We start from the raw sequence: 14962 nt of genomic DNA, 5'->3' as shown, positions 1-14962 counted from the left end.
TTCGTTACCAGCTAACTGTACGGACTAGCCCATACTTACATCTTGGGAACTCGGTATTATAATTGAGTGGGAGTGTTAATCATAGATATGAATATCTATAGCTTCTGATGAAGAAGTGAAACGATGGTTTCCTTTTAGTTTGGTTCAAGGTGTTAAATGATAGAGATCTCATTTCAATAATTAAATTAGTTTACTAAAATATCATTTACAAGGAACTAAGCGTTTTAAGGATAAAATACAATGAGGGGTAAAACAGTATTTTAGTCCTATCTCATTGTAGACCGTCTATAGAGGATTGAGTGACAATTATGATTGTAACAATGGATAATTAATAGCGTATCTATATTTGTTATAGAGCGTTCTATGAATTCAAGAGTGCAATTCCGAGTCTATAGTGGAGTCACGAGCAATTAATAAGTTAGTAAATTTATTTGTTAGATTTATGATAACTTATTGGAGCTTGATTTCATAGGCCCATGGTCCCCATTGTACCTTGGATAAAATCATCTAGATAGTCTCAATTAATTGATTTAATCATCAATTAGAATTATCAAAGTTGATCAGGTCAATTTTGGATAGTTTCACAGAGTTGTGTAATTTTGAGAAGAAAAGTGAAATTATGATAGATTTATTAATTAAGATAATTTGGTATCTAAATTAATAAATAAGTTTAAATCAAGGTTCAAATTATAAATAATTAATTTGATAAATGATTTAAATAATTATTTAATAAATTAAATCAATAGAAAATAATACAGGCCTTGATTTTAAGTCCAATGGACTTATAATCAAATGAGAAATTTCACAGGCCTATAGCCCATGATAATTTCGACCTAGGGCTTCAAAATGGCTGTTATTTTATTGATTTTTTAATTAAATTAAATGGCCTAATTGAGTCTATAAAAGGAGTGCTTAGAGAGAAGTCAAAACGTAAGTTTTGAAAAGTCACAAGTCAGATTTTCTGATAGTTTTAGATTCTTTCTAAACACAAGTAATTTTCTAAGCCTCTTTGTTATTTTCTCTTCTTCTCTCTATATCTATCTCATGTGTTGAGAATTGCCCACACTAGTCTAGGTGGTTCTAAGGATACATTGGAAGATTGTGAAGAAAATAGAAGATCGGTTTAGTTTCTTGATAATACTCTGCGACAGAGAGGATACAATAGTTAGAGAAACTGAAGGAAAGACTCTTTAATTCCGCTGCGTATACTATAAGTATTCTATTCTTTGTTTATCTTTGAATTCAATTTTAGAAACATGTTTTAGGCTATCTCGTATTAATTTGTTTAATATTAGATATACATGAAAATAAATAAAGATCCTGTATAAGCTAATCCAACATCCATAACTTTATTTTACTGCGAACTATTCAAGTTCATTTATCTCAAACACAATCCTCCCGTACCAATACGTGTTTGAGATCACATATATGAACTTAGGAATTTTCCTGATATTTACATAATATTATCACAGAATAATATAGTCCATAAAATATATGCAAAACAAATTCAATTTATTTATTTCATTAAAACAATGTATACTACATATGCTTTCAGGGCACATTTCCAACACTTTAGTTGGATGTTAGTAATATCGATTAAAAGAGCATCTCCTTGAAATGTCAATTAGATACATGTATCATCAAATCAATGAGAATAAGTAACTTATTCGAAAAACAGTTAAAAAGGAACAAAAGTAACCTAAAAAGGCACAAGGAGAACAACACAAATTTGTAAGATTGAATGTATAGTGTTGATAGATAAAGTTTTTCGGTACTTTTATTTTTCTTCGGAATATACTATACCATAAGGGGAGCTCTGTCATCAGCAACCTTGTACTAAACAAGCCTACAAACAGGCACAAGCCAACCTACAAACAAGCACAAAAAGGTCTACAAACAAGCACAACCAACATATAAACAGGCACAAAAATAAGTCTATACATGCACATAAAATGCTAAAGATGGCACAACCCCCTCCATAAAAGGTGCTAATTTAAAACCTACAAATTAAACTTTTAAAAATAATATATAGTTAATGCTAATTTTATACCTATTTTTGCTAAAACATGACTAAAAAATTACTATTTTAAATACTGAACCACGTAAAAATCTATATTTTTTTATATATCGTTTAATTCTTTTACTTTTAGTTAACGAAAAGATGCATCAACAGTAGGGTTGTACAAAAGTTTTTGCAAATCGCCCAATCCGAATAAACCGTCCAAACCAAATCGACAAAAAACGCAACCCGAATAACTCGGCAAAATTCAAACCGCTCAATTATTATATTGAGATGGAAATTATATCAACCCGCTCAATATAACTAGAATAACCTGAATAGATCGATTAAGAGTTTTGTTTTATTTTTTTTATTTTTTCATTTATACATACATATATTACATATATTATTACATAAATTATATGTAATGCTAAATATTATTATAAAATTTTTTAACAATGAATTTAGAATAATGTTTTAAAGTTTGAATTTAGAATAGTTTGTCTAAGTTTGGAAGATGTATACTATATTTTTAGTTTATTTAATCTAATTATTTAGACATTTTTTTTAGAAAAACTCATGATTGGTTTGAGCGGATTAACCCAATTAAACCGCCAAAAACATTGGACGAGTTAATTTTTTTTTCTTAATTGGACAGGTTAGAGTTGAAATTTTACAACCCAATTCGTACACTGTATGAAATAAAATATGTTGTAACCCGACCAAACTGACTAATGTACACCCTAGTCAATAGTCTATTATTTTTCAACTCAATATATATATTTTTTGTTGTATAGTATATTAAAGTTGTGTAGTTAATATTATATAAAAAATACATGATAATTATTATTAACATAGTATATGTATTATTTATGATATAATATATCAAATTTCGTTATTATTATTATTTCATATCAATTGATTTTGTTTTAAAATTAACAATGGAATTTATAAAATCAATATAATTTTTAAATAAAATCATGATATTAAAATATTTAGAATAATTCAGGACAAATATAAGTTGCTATATAAAAATAATATACTTGATAATGTCTAGTATTAAGAAAATATGTGTTGGACCATTGGCGGTGGGGAGGGGCTGCCACAGTAGAGAGAATTAGTTGTGTGTGAGAGATATGAGTTTAAGAAAAGAGGCATTAATGTCAAAATTTTACAAAATAACATTTAAGATACCTATTAAATTTGTTATAGGAGTGAAATTTGATATATTATTACGCATATATCCTAAAATTTCCATAAAAAAAGTGTAAATGTCATTTTTTGAAATAGAGGTTAATTGTGTATTAAGTATGAAGAAAGGTATTTAGGTAGTTATCTCTTCTTTAGCTTAGAGCGAAGTACACACAAGGCGCTCCCAATTTAATTACCATTATTATTATTTTTATTATTATTACAAATGTATTCGTTACAAAAATAAATTATTATAAAAATTATTTTAATTTCTCATTTCAAAAAACCGCCGGTTTTTCAAAATTTTCAAACAAGAAAGCTCTGCACTGAACTAAAACCCAACTCAAACCTCTACTTCTCTTCTCTGTGAATTTAGTTGAGAGCTTCGCTTACCAAATCTTGATTCAATATCTCCAAAGGAACTAAGTAAGAAGGGCTTCTTCAGAGCTCTCTCGGATCTGGAAATGGACGAGTCCTTGTCCAAGAACGATGACAAGATGGACGATGTCCAAGTCAGACGCCTTAGCATCATCGATTTCTCCTCCGAAGATGATTCTCTCATAGGTTTTTCTTCAGGATCTCCCCAAGGTAAAAGAATCTTCATATATTGGATTTTGTCTGTTTGAGTAATGTGGATGGATTGAGCTAGTTGGTGATGGATGATCTTGTCCTTGTGAATTGAATACTTTATTGGATTTTTCAGACATGGGGTTGGGGTGTAGAATTTTTTTCTTCGATTCTTGGGTTGCATGTTTTTGATCTAATTGCTCTCTGATTGTGCGATGGGGTTGTTTGGTTTTCTTAATTGGGTCCTGTTTTGGGTTATAAATGCCAGTTTTGATGTGAAATTGGGCTTCTTTGTAGTTAAGCTTTTAGGGTTTGGTTTAGTTATGTGTGTTTATTTCTTATTTTTTCAAAACTGATTAATTCAAAGCAAATTTAATAACTTCAATGTGATAACGGGTTTGAACAATATTTTGGTTGCATTGCCTTTTTTAAGCAGATAGTCAAGACCTGAGAAGTATTGATTTGGTTGAGTCTGTTGGTAATGAAAAATTAGAGTATTTTGGTGACATTCCGGAGATGAAGGAGTTAGTGCCTCAACCTTCTCAATGCTTGGAACCTGAGAGGGTTAAGAGAAATGGAAAATATAACTTGCGTAAAAGTTTGGCCTGGGACAGTGCCTTTTTCACCAGTGAAGGTATGCTAATATTCCATGAACATGTGAATTTAAAAACTTAAATTTAACGTGTTTCAATGTGGTATTGCTATTTGTATTATCCTTTTTCATCTTAAGGGAATCTGTTTTGTGAAATCAGGTGTTTTGGATGCTGAGGAGCTATCAAGCATCACTGGTGGTAACGAGGGTGGAAGGCAGATGCTACCTGGAATTGATGAGGAGGTTCATAGATCCACCGATTCAATCTCCACATTAGGAAGTGATACTTTGACGCTAGAAAGTAATGAAACTAATTTGTTTGAAGATATAAGAGCTTCAATTCAGAAATCAAGCAAAGCTACTGTTACAGCAGATGAAAGAAGTAAAGTAGGCTCAGGAGTGCGAGAAACCAAAATTGTCACTGGTGAGTACACTTCAGTATTAACATTTATAGACTTCATAAATATCTGAGACCATTCACCGTTGTCACTGAATTAAGAGGATACTTAATACTTTAGTGTTTTGCTATACTTTTTTTCTTCATAATTAAAGAAGGAACTGAGATTTGAGAGTGGATTGGTGCTTGATAGTTCCACATGAGGGAACTAAAAATTACATTATAATGTTGAAACCTTTTAAGCCCTTTTGTAGTACTATTTTTTTTTTTATAAATGGATTTAATCGCACTGGTTAACATGTTATTAGTCATGGGAATTAAATGTATTTACTACATTCTATAATATATATGTTGCATAAAACTTAACAAGTTAAACCTGCGTTTTCTTTTCAGCTTTAAAGAGGGTGGAATTATCTTCTCAACCCAAGGTAAGATTTAGTTTATGCATGTTGGCTGTAAATGATGTTTTCTTTTCTAAATGAATTTAGTAAGATCTGGTATAATCTTGTTGCTGCAGATGAAGCCCAAAGTTGTTTGCAAGAAGCCAAGTATTGGCTTGCAAAATCCAGGAAGATTGGCAAGGCCGGTTTCTGCTTGTCCACAATCCTCAGAGGTACGTGGATTTAAAATAAAAAAGAAAGGTTTTTGCAGGTCCACAATTCCCCATCATGCTATGATTTGGAAATGACTGAAATATTAAAAGATCCGGAGAGTTTAGGAGTTTAAGCTGGAACCTAAGTTGCCAGCATACTTTGAATTTCTTATGAGAGTCACTCACTCTACTTCAAATTCAATATTTAATAAATAATTCTTTATCCATTGTGCTGCTGACTAATGTTAATTAAACTATTAAACAAACTCCACTTTGAATGTGATTAACTGAGACCATTGTTTTTTGGTAACCAAAATAGTTTAATGTGGCAAATAAAGAGTCAACACAATCTCTCATGAAGCGACCTAATTTCCAAGGGAAGCCTATTCCTATCTCTGCAACATTGGCCAAGAGGGCTTCCTTGGGCGGTAGCCTTCTAAAAATGGAGAAAGATGGTGTAAAAACTGCAGCTGGTAAGAAATTGCATTTAGATTGATATACTGCTTGTGATAAAACAGAACATGTGTGTATCTTGAACTTAACTGAAGTTGTCTCTAAGCTTGTTTAAGTTTGGCAGGTAGAGGTGCTCCAGTATCAAAATTAACATGTAGTTTACGAAATGTGCCTAGACCTATTCCATCATCTAAATCTTCCTCTCGGGCTTCTTCAACTGCAACCATCAGAGAAACAACTTCCTCCTTTGATAGTTCTGCGAGTACTTCGTCTGTTAACATGGGTAAATCTCCATCCAATTCCATGAAAAGAAAAACTGATACTAAAACTGGTAATCCAAGGTCCTTGGGTTCAAATCCTAAAACACCATCACGAATTTCATCAATAAATAAAACTGGGCCTGGAAAATCCCATGTCTCTTCTCAGTTGATGCCTTTCAGCAAGCTTTCTTCTAGCATATCACCCGCTAGCTCTATTAGTGATTGGTCTTCGGAGTCAGTTTCATCACTTTCTAGTTTACAACAAATTTCTTGTAGTTCAAGAGACAGCATCAGCGACACCTGCAAGAGGGTATCTATAGATTTCGATGAACCTCAATCTTTGGATTCTGAGAGTCATGCTGATGATCATAGCTCAGTGGGGATGGTTGCACGTCCTCCATCTTCTAAGCCTTCTGGTCTTCGATTGCCATCGCCAAAAATTGGTTTTTTTGATGGGGTGAGTTTTGCCTTCTTTGAAGAAATTTCATATGCTTATTATTCTAAGTTGAAAGTGAGTTTTGCCTTCATGGTGATCTGATAATTATGTTGGCAAAAATAGTTTCACCTTTGTTGTTGTATAATCAACGGAGAATTTGTTTCTTGCAGGCAAAATCTACAGTCCGCACTCATAAGAGAAGTGGGCAATCTCACCCTGTTGCACCAAGTAATTTACCTAAAATTTGTGCTGGAAGTGGAAATCCTAGTGGCGGCCAAATTAAGCCAAAGAAGTTGAATCCTGAAAGAGACGTGACAAGTGACACAAAAGCTGATGCACGAAGAATTTTCTCGAATATGAAACCTAGAGTTTCTACTCCACAGGAAGCATCAAAAGCTGCAACAAAGATCTCTAATGCTTTAAGAAATGTTGAAAGTTGCCATTTGACGTCTCCAATAGTAAAAAACAACACTCCACTTAAACATGGCAGTGAAAATAAATTCAATGCTAAAGAGGTTGAAAGTGGCGGAGATGCTGGTTGCTTACATGATGACGCTAATGATCTTGCAGAAAGTAATGCGGTCATTGATGCTATGAAGGCCGAAGCTTCCCCATATGATAAAGATACTGGTTTTGCAGAAAGTAATGAGTTTGTTGATGTTATGAAGGCTGAAGTTTCCCTGGAAAATAAATGCAGTCCTCATAAGGATATAAAGATCACTACTCCCTTCAGTGGAGAACAAACTGCTATGAAAAATGGCACAAAAACTGATGATGCTCAACGAATTTCCTCAAATATGAAACCTAGAGTTTCCACTCCGCAGGAAGCATCAAAAGCTGCAACAAGGATCTCTAATGCTTTAAGAAATGTTGAAAGCTGTCCCACAACATCTCCAAAAGTCAAAAACAATACTCCACTGAAACATGGCGGGGAAAATAACTTCAATTCTGAGAAAGTTGAAAGTGGTGGAGATGATGTTGGCTTATATGGTGAAGCTACCAGTCTTGCAGAGAGCAATGGGCTTGTTGATGTTACGAGGGCCGAAATTTTCCTGCTTGATAAAGATACTGGTCTTGTAGAAAGTAATGGAATTGTTAACATTATGAAGGCCGAAGTTTCCCCACATAGTAAAGTTACTGGTCTTGTAGAAGGTAATGAGATTGTTGATGTTAGGAAGGCTGAAGTTTCTCTGGAAAATAAATGTAGTGCTCACAAGGAGGATAGAAAGATCACTACTCCCATCAGTGGAGTACATACTGCTATGACAAATGGCACAAATGCTCAGCGCAGCTCCTCAAATATGAAACCTAGAGTTTCCATTCTGCAGGAAGAATCAAAAGCTGCAACAAGGATTTCTAATGCTTTAAGAAATATTGAAAGTTGCCACACGACATCTCCAAAAGTCGAAAACAATACTTCACTTAAACATGGCAGTGAAAATAACTTCAATGATAAAGAAGTTAAAAGTGATGGAGACAATGTTGGCTTACATGGTGAAGATACTGCAGAAAGTAATGGGGTAGTTGATGTTATGAAGGCCGAAGTTTGCCCACATGATAAAGATACTGGTTTTGCAGAAAGTAATCAGATTGTTGATGTTATCAAGGCTGAAGTTTCCCCGGAAAATAAATGTAGTGCTCACAAGGATATAAAGATCACCACTCCCATTAGTGGATTACGTAGTGATTTAAATTCCATTTCTAGCTTTAAAGATCTACTACCTCTTTCTCAAGAAGTGGTACATTTCAAGAACAACAATGAGGACGAAATGTCCCACTATGAAGACCAGATTGATTGCTTGATCAGACAAGTCAGTGCCATGAACATAACAGAGACTCAGGAAAAGGTCCTTGGAGATTCTCTCTCTTCTCAGCAGAACCTCAGCACTGACGATATTGTTTGTTCCCCAGAATTACCCATTCACCAGGAAGTTATTGTTTGTGTTCAAAAGGAGGATTCTGTTATTAGTTTGTCGAAGCCTACTGTTTCTCTGACCACCACCAATGAAAACACCACTGGCAAGAGGATACCATTTGCTGCCAAGGATTCCTTTTGCAACATAGATGAGTCGTTTGACTGTTCAAAAGGATCGGTGGTCTTAGAGGGAGAGAAAGACGGCAGCATACTTCCATTTTCTGAAGAGCATTTTGATACAGAACAGCTGAGATAGTTGGACCAATGTGGCAGCAACAATAGCAGCAGTCTAATTTCAAGTAAAGTGGATTCAACAGATGAAAGACTCCTTTCACTAATTTTATGGAAAAATTTATTCATTTTGTGGATTTCATCATTTTGTATTAAGTCAGAATGTACTGACTATAATTTGCCTAAGCCTGTAAAAGATATGCAAGATGCCCAATTAGAGTTTTCAATTGTAGTTTGTGTTTGTGATGTAAATTTTATTTTGTTGCACGAAAGTATCCAACTTTGCTTCTTAATTGACATTGTTCGAATGCTTTGGTTCCCTTGTTTATTTTCTTATTTGACGTCTGCACGTTTAGCTGAAATTAATGGAAATATCACTTGTAATATAAAGCAGTAAATGTTTGCAACGTGGCTAAGCTACAATCAATTAAACAAAAAATGAACTTGGTATACACATCTTGGTTTTACCCTCTGTCCTAGTATTTTTCATTCAACATAGGTAACCCAACTGCATATCACCTAGTTCTTTATCTTAAGCCATCCACACACAAAATTACCCGAGTAACTAAAAACCATAATCACAAGTAGTACGACTTGTTATTATTCAATCTTCATCAGCTTTCTGAGTTTGGTGGATCAAATTTGCACCATCTTCGGCAGATTCAGTCACTTTTTTGCTCCTCTTCTTTGGACTTGAAGAAGCTTTACTTAGTGTAGATTTTAAATACTTGAGTCGGTAACTCACAAGTGAGGGTCCAAATGTACTGTATTTTCCTGCACTACTGAAAGCTGTTTCAGCATCAGAACGTTTACCGAAAACTACCTTGGCACGGCTGCTCTTTTTGAAGATTTCAGTCTCTGATTCATTCAAAGATTCATAACGGCTAAATATCTTGTTCAAGTTAGTTTCTGAGGGGACCGAATCCAAGTTTGTAAAGTTCAAAATCAAAGCCGTTGGATAGTTGTCTTCGGGGAAACTATCATTCTTCTCCACTTCCATTTTGAGATTCTCACCAGCAGTTTGCTGTTCAAGGGGATTTTGCTGTTCTATGGCAGAGTTGCCAATCTTTTCCTTTCTGCATTTCGCAAGTAGATAGTCCTCAGTTTCATTTCGATCTTCAGGCTCAGGAATGCTTCGAACTATTCTATCAGACCAGTAGGACTCCTTCATCAACTCTGGTGAAGGTAGTTCAGTAAACCCGGGCATGTTAGATTTTCTTCCACGCTTGGTTAATTTTTTCACAGTCTTACTTCCAAACAAATGCTCCAGAGACTCCTCAATTTCTGAACTGGGCAAGCCTAAGGAAACAGTACTCCTAAACTCTGAGAAGAAGCTGATCATGGAAGAGTTGTTTACTCTCTTGGGATCCTTGGCAGCCAAAAAGAGCTGGGACAGCTTTTCATCAGGAGACTCCTCAGTTTCTAGCCTTCCGGTTTTTGATTCTTCAGGCATAATGTTCACTTTAGTTTTAAACATTCCATCTCCATTCTTAAGAATTGGACTGGACCCGTTTAGTTGGCTAGCAACCCTGCGGATGCTCTCTCCTACCCTGAAAGTTGGCTTGCGGAGCTGTGGAGAGTTGTTATCAGCCATACTTGCCATGGTTTTCTTTTCTTTCATAGGCAAATCTTTAGACATCACTTTGCCCTCTTTATGTTTCTTACTACTAAGCTTGCTTTCTGAACCATTTTCGCTCGCATGAGTAGTCGCATGCTTCTGATCAACAAAATTCTTCAGTATTTTCTCTTTTTTACTTGGAAATGCACTATCCTCAGACGCTAGCTTTCTTTTAATGGATGATTTGCCTTGACTTTTCGATTTTCCTTTCTCAGAGATTGATGCATCAACATCACTATCCTTTTGTGGCAAATGAACTGCCCCAATCACTTCACTGCAATGCTGCTTCTCTTCAGATGGAAAAATGTCAGCATCATTCTCCAAGAGACCACCAAGCATGATGAATTCCGGCAGCTGGGAATAACCCTTCAAACGATTGAAGGCCAATAACTGTGACTGTGCAATAGCGAGTTCTAGCTTCTCAGTTCCACCATATGGGACTTGAGCTAATTCTTTAACATACTCAACAAGCTTACTAGGTTCAAATGAAGCTACAGTTAAAGACCTATCTCCACCATCTATCCTACATTTATCATCCTGTATACCAGCATTGATAATTATCTGAGTTTTAAGCTTGGCATATACTTCTTTAGGTATGCAAGAACACGCCAGCCCAAACTCAACCCGTCTTGAAACCTCCTCCAATACACAATCAAGTGCATAATGGAAATCTTCAGTATTGCTCTGCTTCTCCATTTGAGAAAAATGTGTAAGAAACGGCTTCATCCGTGACACATCATTCCAAGCAAATGTATGATCTCCATAATAGGCTATCAAAAAGCCGTCTCTTTTGAAATACTTCTTTGCCTTTCGTGATGCGGCTGAAGGGTCACAAATCTGACCAGGCCACCATGGATGACTCCTCACTTTTCCCCATACCAAATCACCAATAGCGAATTCTGGTTTCAAGGTAGCTGATTCAACATTCCCTCTAGAATACATTCGTGGGCTTAAATCGATGATGATATTGAAAGATTTAGATTCGTTCTCACTACTCTTGGAAGCCTGTGTTTCTGAAAAACAGGCTTTTGTCATGTCTTCCTTGCTTTGTGCCTCTAAATGAACTTTCAAATTCAGCTCCTCCTTTTGTATCCCTTCAGATAGCTCAGTCTCGCTGTCTTTTGGGGGAAAAAACTCAGCTTTCTTCTCTAACACCGCAACCACAGCATGGTGTATTAAACCCTCTGCAGATTCAGTAGTTCCAGGAGATTGAGGCTTAACAACATCAGAAACAGAATCTGCAGCCTCAAGAGTTTCAGAAAGGCTCGAATTTTCGACATTTGAACTTGGATTGTCCACAACAGAAGCCCCTTTATCCGAAGTTTCATCAACTAAACCTTTCTCCACATCTTCATTCCTCTCCATCTCATCAATAGCTTTCTCCTTTCCTTTTTCTTTTTCAGCTTTAAAAGCACCTCCTTTTCCTTTATCATTTCCCATCAAATCCTCACCTTCATGACTTTCTTCATCTAATCCCATGTCCACACTCTTCGAAAGAACTTCACCTGCAGCAATGGCTTCTCCAGCTTCCGTACAATCCAATAAAACTCCAACTTTTCCATCACAATCTGTACCTTCTTCTTTGGAAGAAAAATCTACCATTTTCTCGCTCTCAGCACCATTCACCTCACTCTCTAAGCTCTCCTTGCATACACCGCCATCCTTGACCTCGTTTGTTTTTCCATTCAAGCTGACCTCCATTACAGCTCCTGATTGGTTATTAGCTACATTAACCCCATTTACAAGCTCACTTGAAACGACGCCGGAATTGAGGTCAATACCCTCAGCCTCAGATTTTTCAGTCATTAAGTAAGAACCCTAAAAAAATAATAATTAATAAACTCCCCAAATAAACAGCAGTTTACTGCAAAGCCCTAAAAATGGTACCAAGAAAAAAGTTCCAATTTTGAACTAAAAAAATATCCATTTATACACACAACAAAACATGTAATAAAAATAAAAATACCTGCTTTAAAGGTACTTCGTTTTGAGAAGAGAGCTTCAAATTTTTGAACTAAAAAATAGTGAAAATCAAACAGTTTTTTTTGTTGTTGAGGGTTTTAGCTTATTACAGAAGAAGAAGAAGAACAAGAAGAAAAGTTAGGACGAAGAAGAGGACGGCTTTTACGTACCAGAAAAAATTTTGTGACTCCGAGACACGTGGTGGAAATCTAACGGCTTGGTGATTCTGAGCAAGGCAACGGCTGTGATTCAAATCAGCTTAACTTCGTGACTTCATACGTGTCAAATACTACTTTTTGGATATATAACGACACCGTATTCCCTCTCCGCCGAAACCTCTTATAAATATCTTTTCCTTTCATTTTCCCACCAAAAAACGTGAGACTCCAATTTTCGAAATCGTAACCCCAGTCGCCGGAGCTCGATAGTCGGCGGTGGCGGAGATGTACGGTACTCCAGGAAAGAGCTTGGGAAGGGATTATGGATGCATTTATGGTGCAGGAGACTTTGGGGATGTTTGGTGTAAGTACTTTTCTCATATTGAGCTTGGCGATGAAAAAGCTGTGTTCAACCTCGTTTCTCTGCTGATTTGCTTCTTTTCCTCGCCGGCGCAAAATCTCCTTTCTCAGGTATTTTGTAACTCTCTTTGATTCCGAGCTGTATGATTTTTTTTTTTGGCTAAAATGAAGTTTATGTATTTATACATATGATTGAATATAGGTCAAGGATGATAATGGTATATACATTTTCTCGATCGACTTTCAACGATTTCGAAAGGATTGTGATGTTCATGAATTTTATGAATTGTTGGAGGATAAACCGAAGATTGCTCTTTTATGCTTGAGTGCTTCAGCGCACAAGGTACATGGCAATGGCAATGGCGATTGTGATTTTTTTTTTTTTTTTTGAGTTAAAGAAACTAAGAGATAAAAGAAGCAGGTGCTGCTGAACAAGTGGGATAAAAGCGAGTTGGAAGATGGTACCAAAGTAAACACACGTCTGCATAATTATCCTCAATCTTTGATTGCCTTGAAGAACCTAAAAGCTGCATATATTGGTAAATTCTATGGTTTAGGACTGCAAAATTATTTGTATTTATATATCCTCAGAGATGATTGCTGGTGATAGAACTGATGTTTGTTTGGTCTGACAGACAAGCTTGTATCTGTTCGTGGTTCTGTAGTAAAAGTTAGCACTGTTAGGCCTCTTGTGGTTGAAATGAGTTTTGACTGTGCTAAGTGTAAGACAAAGATTTTAAGAATCTTTACTGATGGGAAATTCTCACCACCAATGATCTGCAACTTGGATGGATGCAAGAGCAAAAGTTTTATTCCAATTCGATCGACTGCTCAGACAATAGATTTTCAGAAAATAAGGTTGGTCCACTGATTTCAAATTTATATTTGAATCGATATCATCGCCATCACTGTCATTGAGGTTCGTTTATGTATTAGTATCACTATTTGCTATCTAGGACTGTAATTGTTATTACTTAGGATTTGGATATCACACCAGAGTACAGGAGCTGCTAAAGCCTGAGGATCATGAGGAGGGCCGGGTGCCTCGAACTGTAGAGTGTGAATTGACTGAAGATCTAGTTGATGCTTGCATCCCTGGAGATGTGGTGACTGTAACTGGAGTTATAAGAGTAATTAACAATTACATGGATATTGGGGGAGGTAAATGTTTACTGATGTTTCTACAGAATTTTTAGCAAGGCGTTAGTTTTTCAGGAATATATTAAACAAGAAGAAAAAATATCTACAGCAAAGAAGTATTTAAAAAATAAGAGTTAATCCTATTCTCTCTTATATTCATTTATCATGACTGAGTATCATATATATATACAAGATATCTGATAACAAACTAACAACTTATCCTATAAATAAGGGAATAAAACTCTAACAGCCTAACAATAAATTTTGAACACGTCAACACTCCCCCTTAAGCTGGAGAGTGTACATTTGAACAATCCAAGCTTGCTATCATACTTTCAAACATTGGTTTGAATAATGCTTTTGTTAGAACATGGGCTGTTTGCTGAGAAGTAGGTACATAAGATATAGTTATTGTTCCCTTATCAATTTTCACTTTAATAAAATGTCGATCCACTTCAACATGCTTGGTACAATCATGATGGACTAGATTGTGAGCTATGGAGATTGCAGCTTTATTATCACAATAGACTTGCAGTGGAAACTTCACTTGAACCAAAAACTCTTCTAAAAGCAATTTTAACCAAAGAGCTTCACAAATACCAAGAGATGTAGCTCTAAGTTCAACTTCGGCACTACTTCTAGCTACCTCTGTTTGTTTCTTACTCCTTCAAGTCACAAGATTACCAAATACATAAGAACTATAACCTGAAGTTGAACGCCGATCAATAGGAGAGCCTGCCCAATCAGCATCAACATAAACTTCTACTTCTCTATTTTCCCCTCTTTTAAATAATAACCCTCGTCCAGGTGTGCCTTTCAAATACTTGAGGATTCGGTACACAGCATCAAGATGACTTTGAGATAGGGCTGAGCATCGGTCGGTTTGGGCAGTTTTTTTCTATTCTAAAATCCAGATTTCGGTTTTCAATTCGGATTGGTGCGATCCAAAAATCGATCGACCTACTTACAACACCAAAAAAAACAGACCGATTTAGACTGCGGTTCGGTCGATTAAAACCACCCAAACCGAATTTGATTTTTTTATTTATTTTTTAAATATTTTTTAAGGAAATTTAAGTTAAAAAAATATA

At 35.5% G+C, this 14962-nt stretch overlaps 3 protein-coding genes across 3 annotated transcripts in view; 2 read left to right on the top strand and 1 right to left on the bottom strand.

Annotated features, from left to right (window-relative positions):
• The first annotated feature begins 3462 nt into the window (after window positions 1–3462).
• On the top strand, window positions 3463–8865 carry LOC133831064 (uncharacterized). Its single transcript, XM_062261233.1, has 8 exons — window positions 3463–3778; window positions 4194–4391; window positions 4510–4773; window positions 5140–5174; window positions 5264–5359; window positions 5658–5811; window positions 5916–6508; window positions 6658–8865. Exons 1-8 carry the CDS (start codon window positions 3655–3657, stop codon window positions 8656–8658), a joined length of 3465 nt encoding a protein of 1154 aa, XP_062117217.1. The 5' UTR covers window positions 3463–3654; the 3' UTR covers window positions 8659–8865.
• Window positions 8866–8990: 125 nt separating this feature from the next.
• LOC133831065 (PWWP domain-containing protein 5-like) lies at window positions 8991–12365 on the bottom strand. Its single transcript, XM_062261234.1, has 2 exons — window positions 12218–12365; window positions 8991–12069 (listed from the first exon to the last, which is right to left on the bottom strand). Exon 2 carries the CDS (start codon window positions 12055–12057, stop codon window positions 9238–9240), a length of 2820 nt encoding a protein of 939 aa, XP_062117218.1. The 5' UTR covers window positions 12058–12069; window positions 12218–12365; the 3' UTR covers window positions 8991–9237.
• A 192-nt stretch (window positions 12366–12557) lies between these two features.
• LOC133831066 (probable DNA helicase MCM8) overlaps window positions 12558–14962 on the top strand; it is a 38691-nt gene continuing 36286 nt past the window's right edge. Inside the window, exons 1-5 of the mRNA XM_062261235.1 lie at window positions 12558–12842; window positions 12934–13074; window positions 13153–13270; window positions 13367–13589; window positions 13729–13892. Coding sequence (XP_062117219.1) covers window positions 12657–12842; window positions 12934–13074; window positions 13153–13270; window positions 13367–13589; window positions 13729–13892 — 832 coding nt within the window. The 5' untranslated portion in view covers window positions 12558–12656. The remainder of the gene's footprint in view (window positions 12843–12933; window positions 13075–13152; window positions 13271–13366; window positions 13590–13728; window positions 13893–14962) is intronic.

Source organism: Humulus lupulus, chromosome 4 (assembly GCF_963169125.1).
Source record: "Humulus lupulus chromosome 4, drHumLupu1.1, whole genome shotgun sequence".
NCBI lineage: Eukaryota > Viridiplantae > Streptophyta > Magnoliopsida > Rosales > Cannabaceae > Humulus > Humulus lupulus.
This window is presented reverse-complemented; position numbering and strand designations above follow the sequence as displayed.

What these genes read in the sequence shown, in the direction of transcription:
- LOC133831064 (XM_062261233.1), top strand. Translation starts at nt 3,655, where the DNA reads ATGGACGAGTCCTTGTCCAAGAACGATGACAAGATGGACGATGTCCAA. An exon ending in AGAAACCAAAATTGTCACTG is followed by an intron (nt 4,774 to 5,139) that starts GTGAGTACACTT and finishes TTTTCTTTTCAG; the next exon opens with CTTTAAAGAGGGTGGAATTA. An exon ending in CTTGTCCACAATCCTCAGAG is followed by an intron (nt 5,360 to 5,657) that starts GTACGTGGATTT and finishes TAACCAAAATAG; the next exon opens with TTTAATGTGGCAAATAAAGA.
- LOC133831065 (XM_062261234.1), bottom strand. Translation starts at nt 12,057, where the DNA reads ATGACTGAAAAATCTGAGGCTGAGGGTATTGACCTCAATTCCGGCGTC.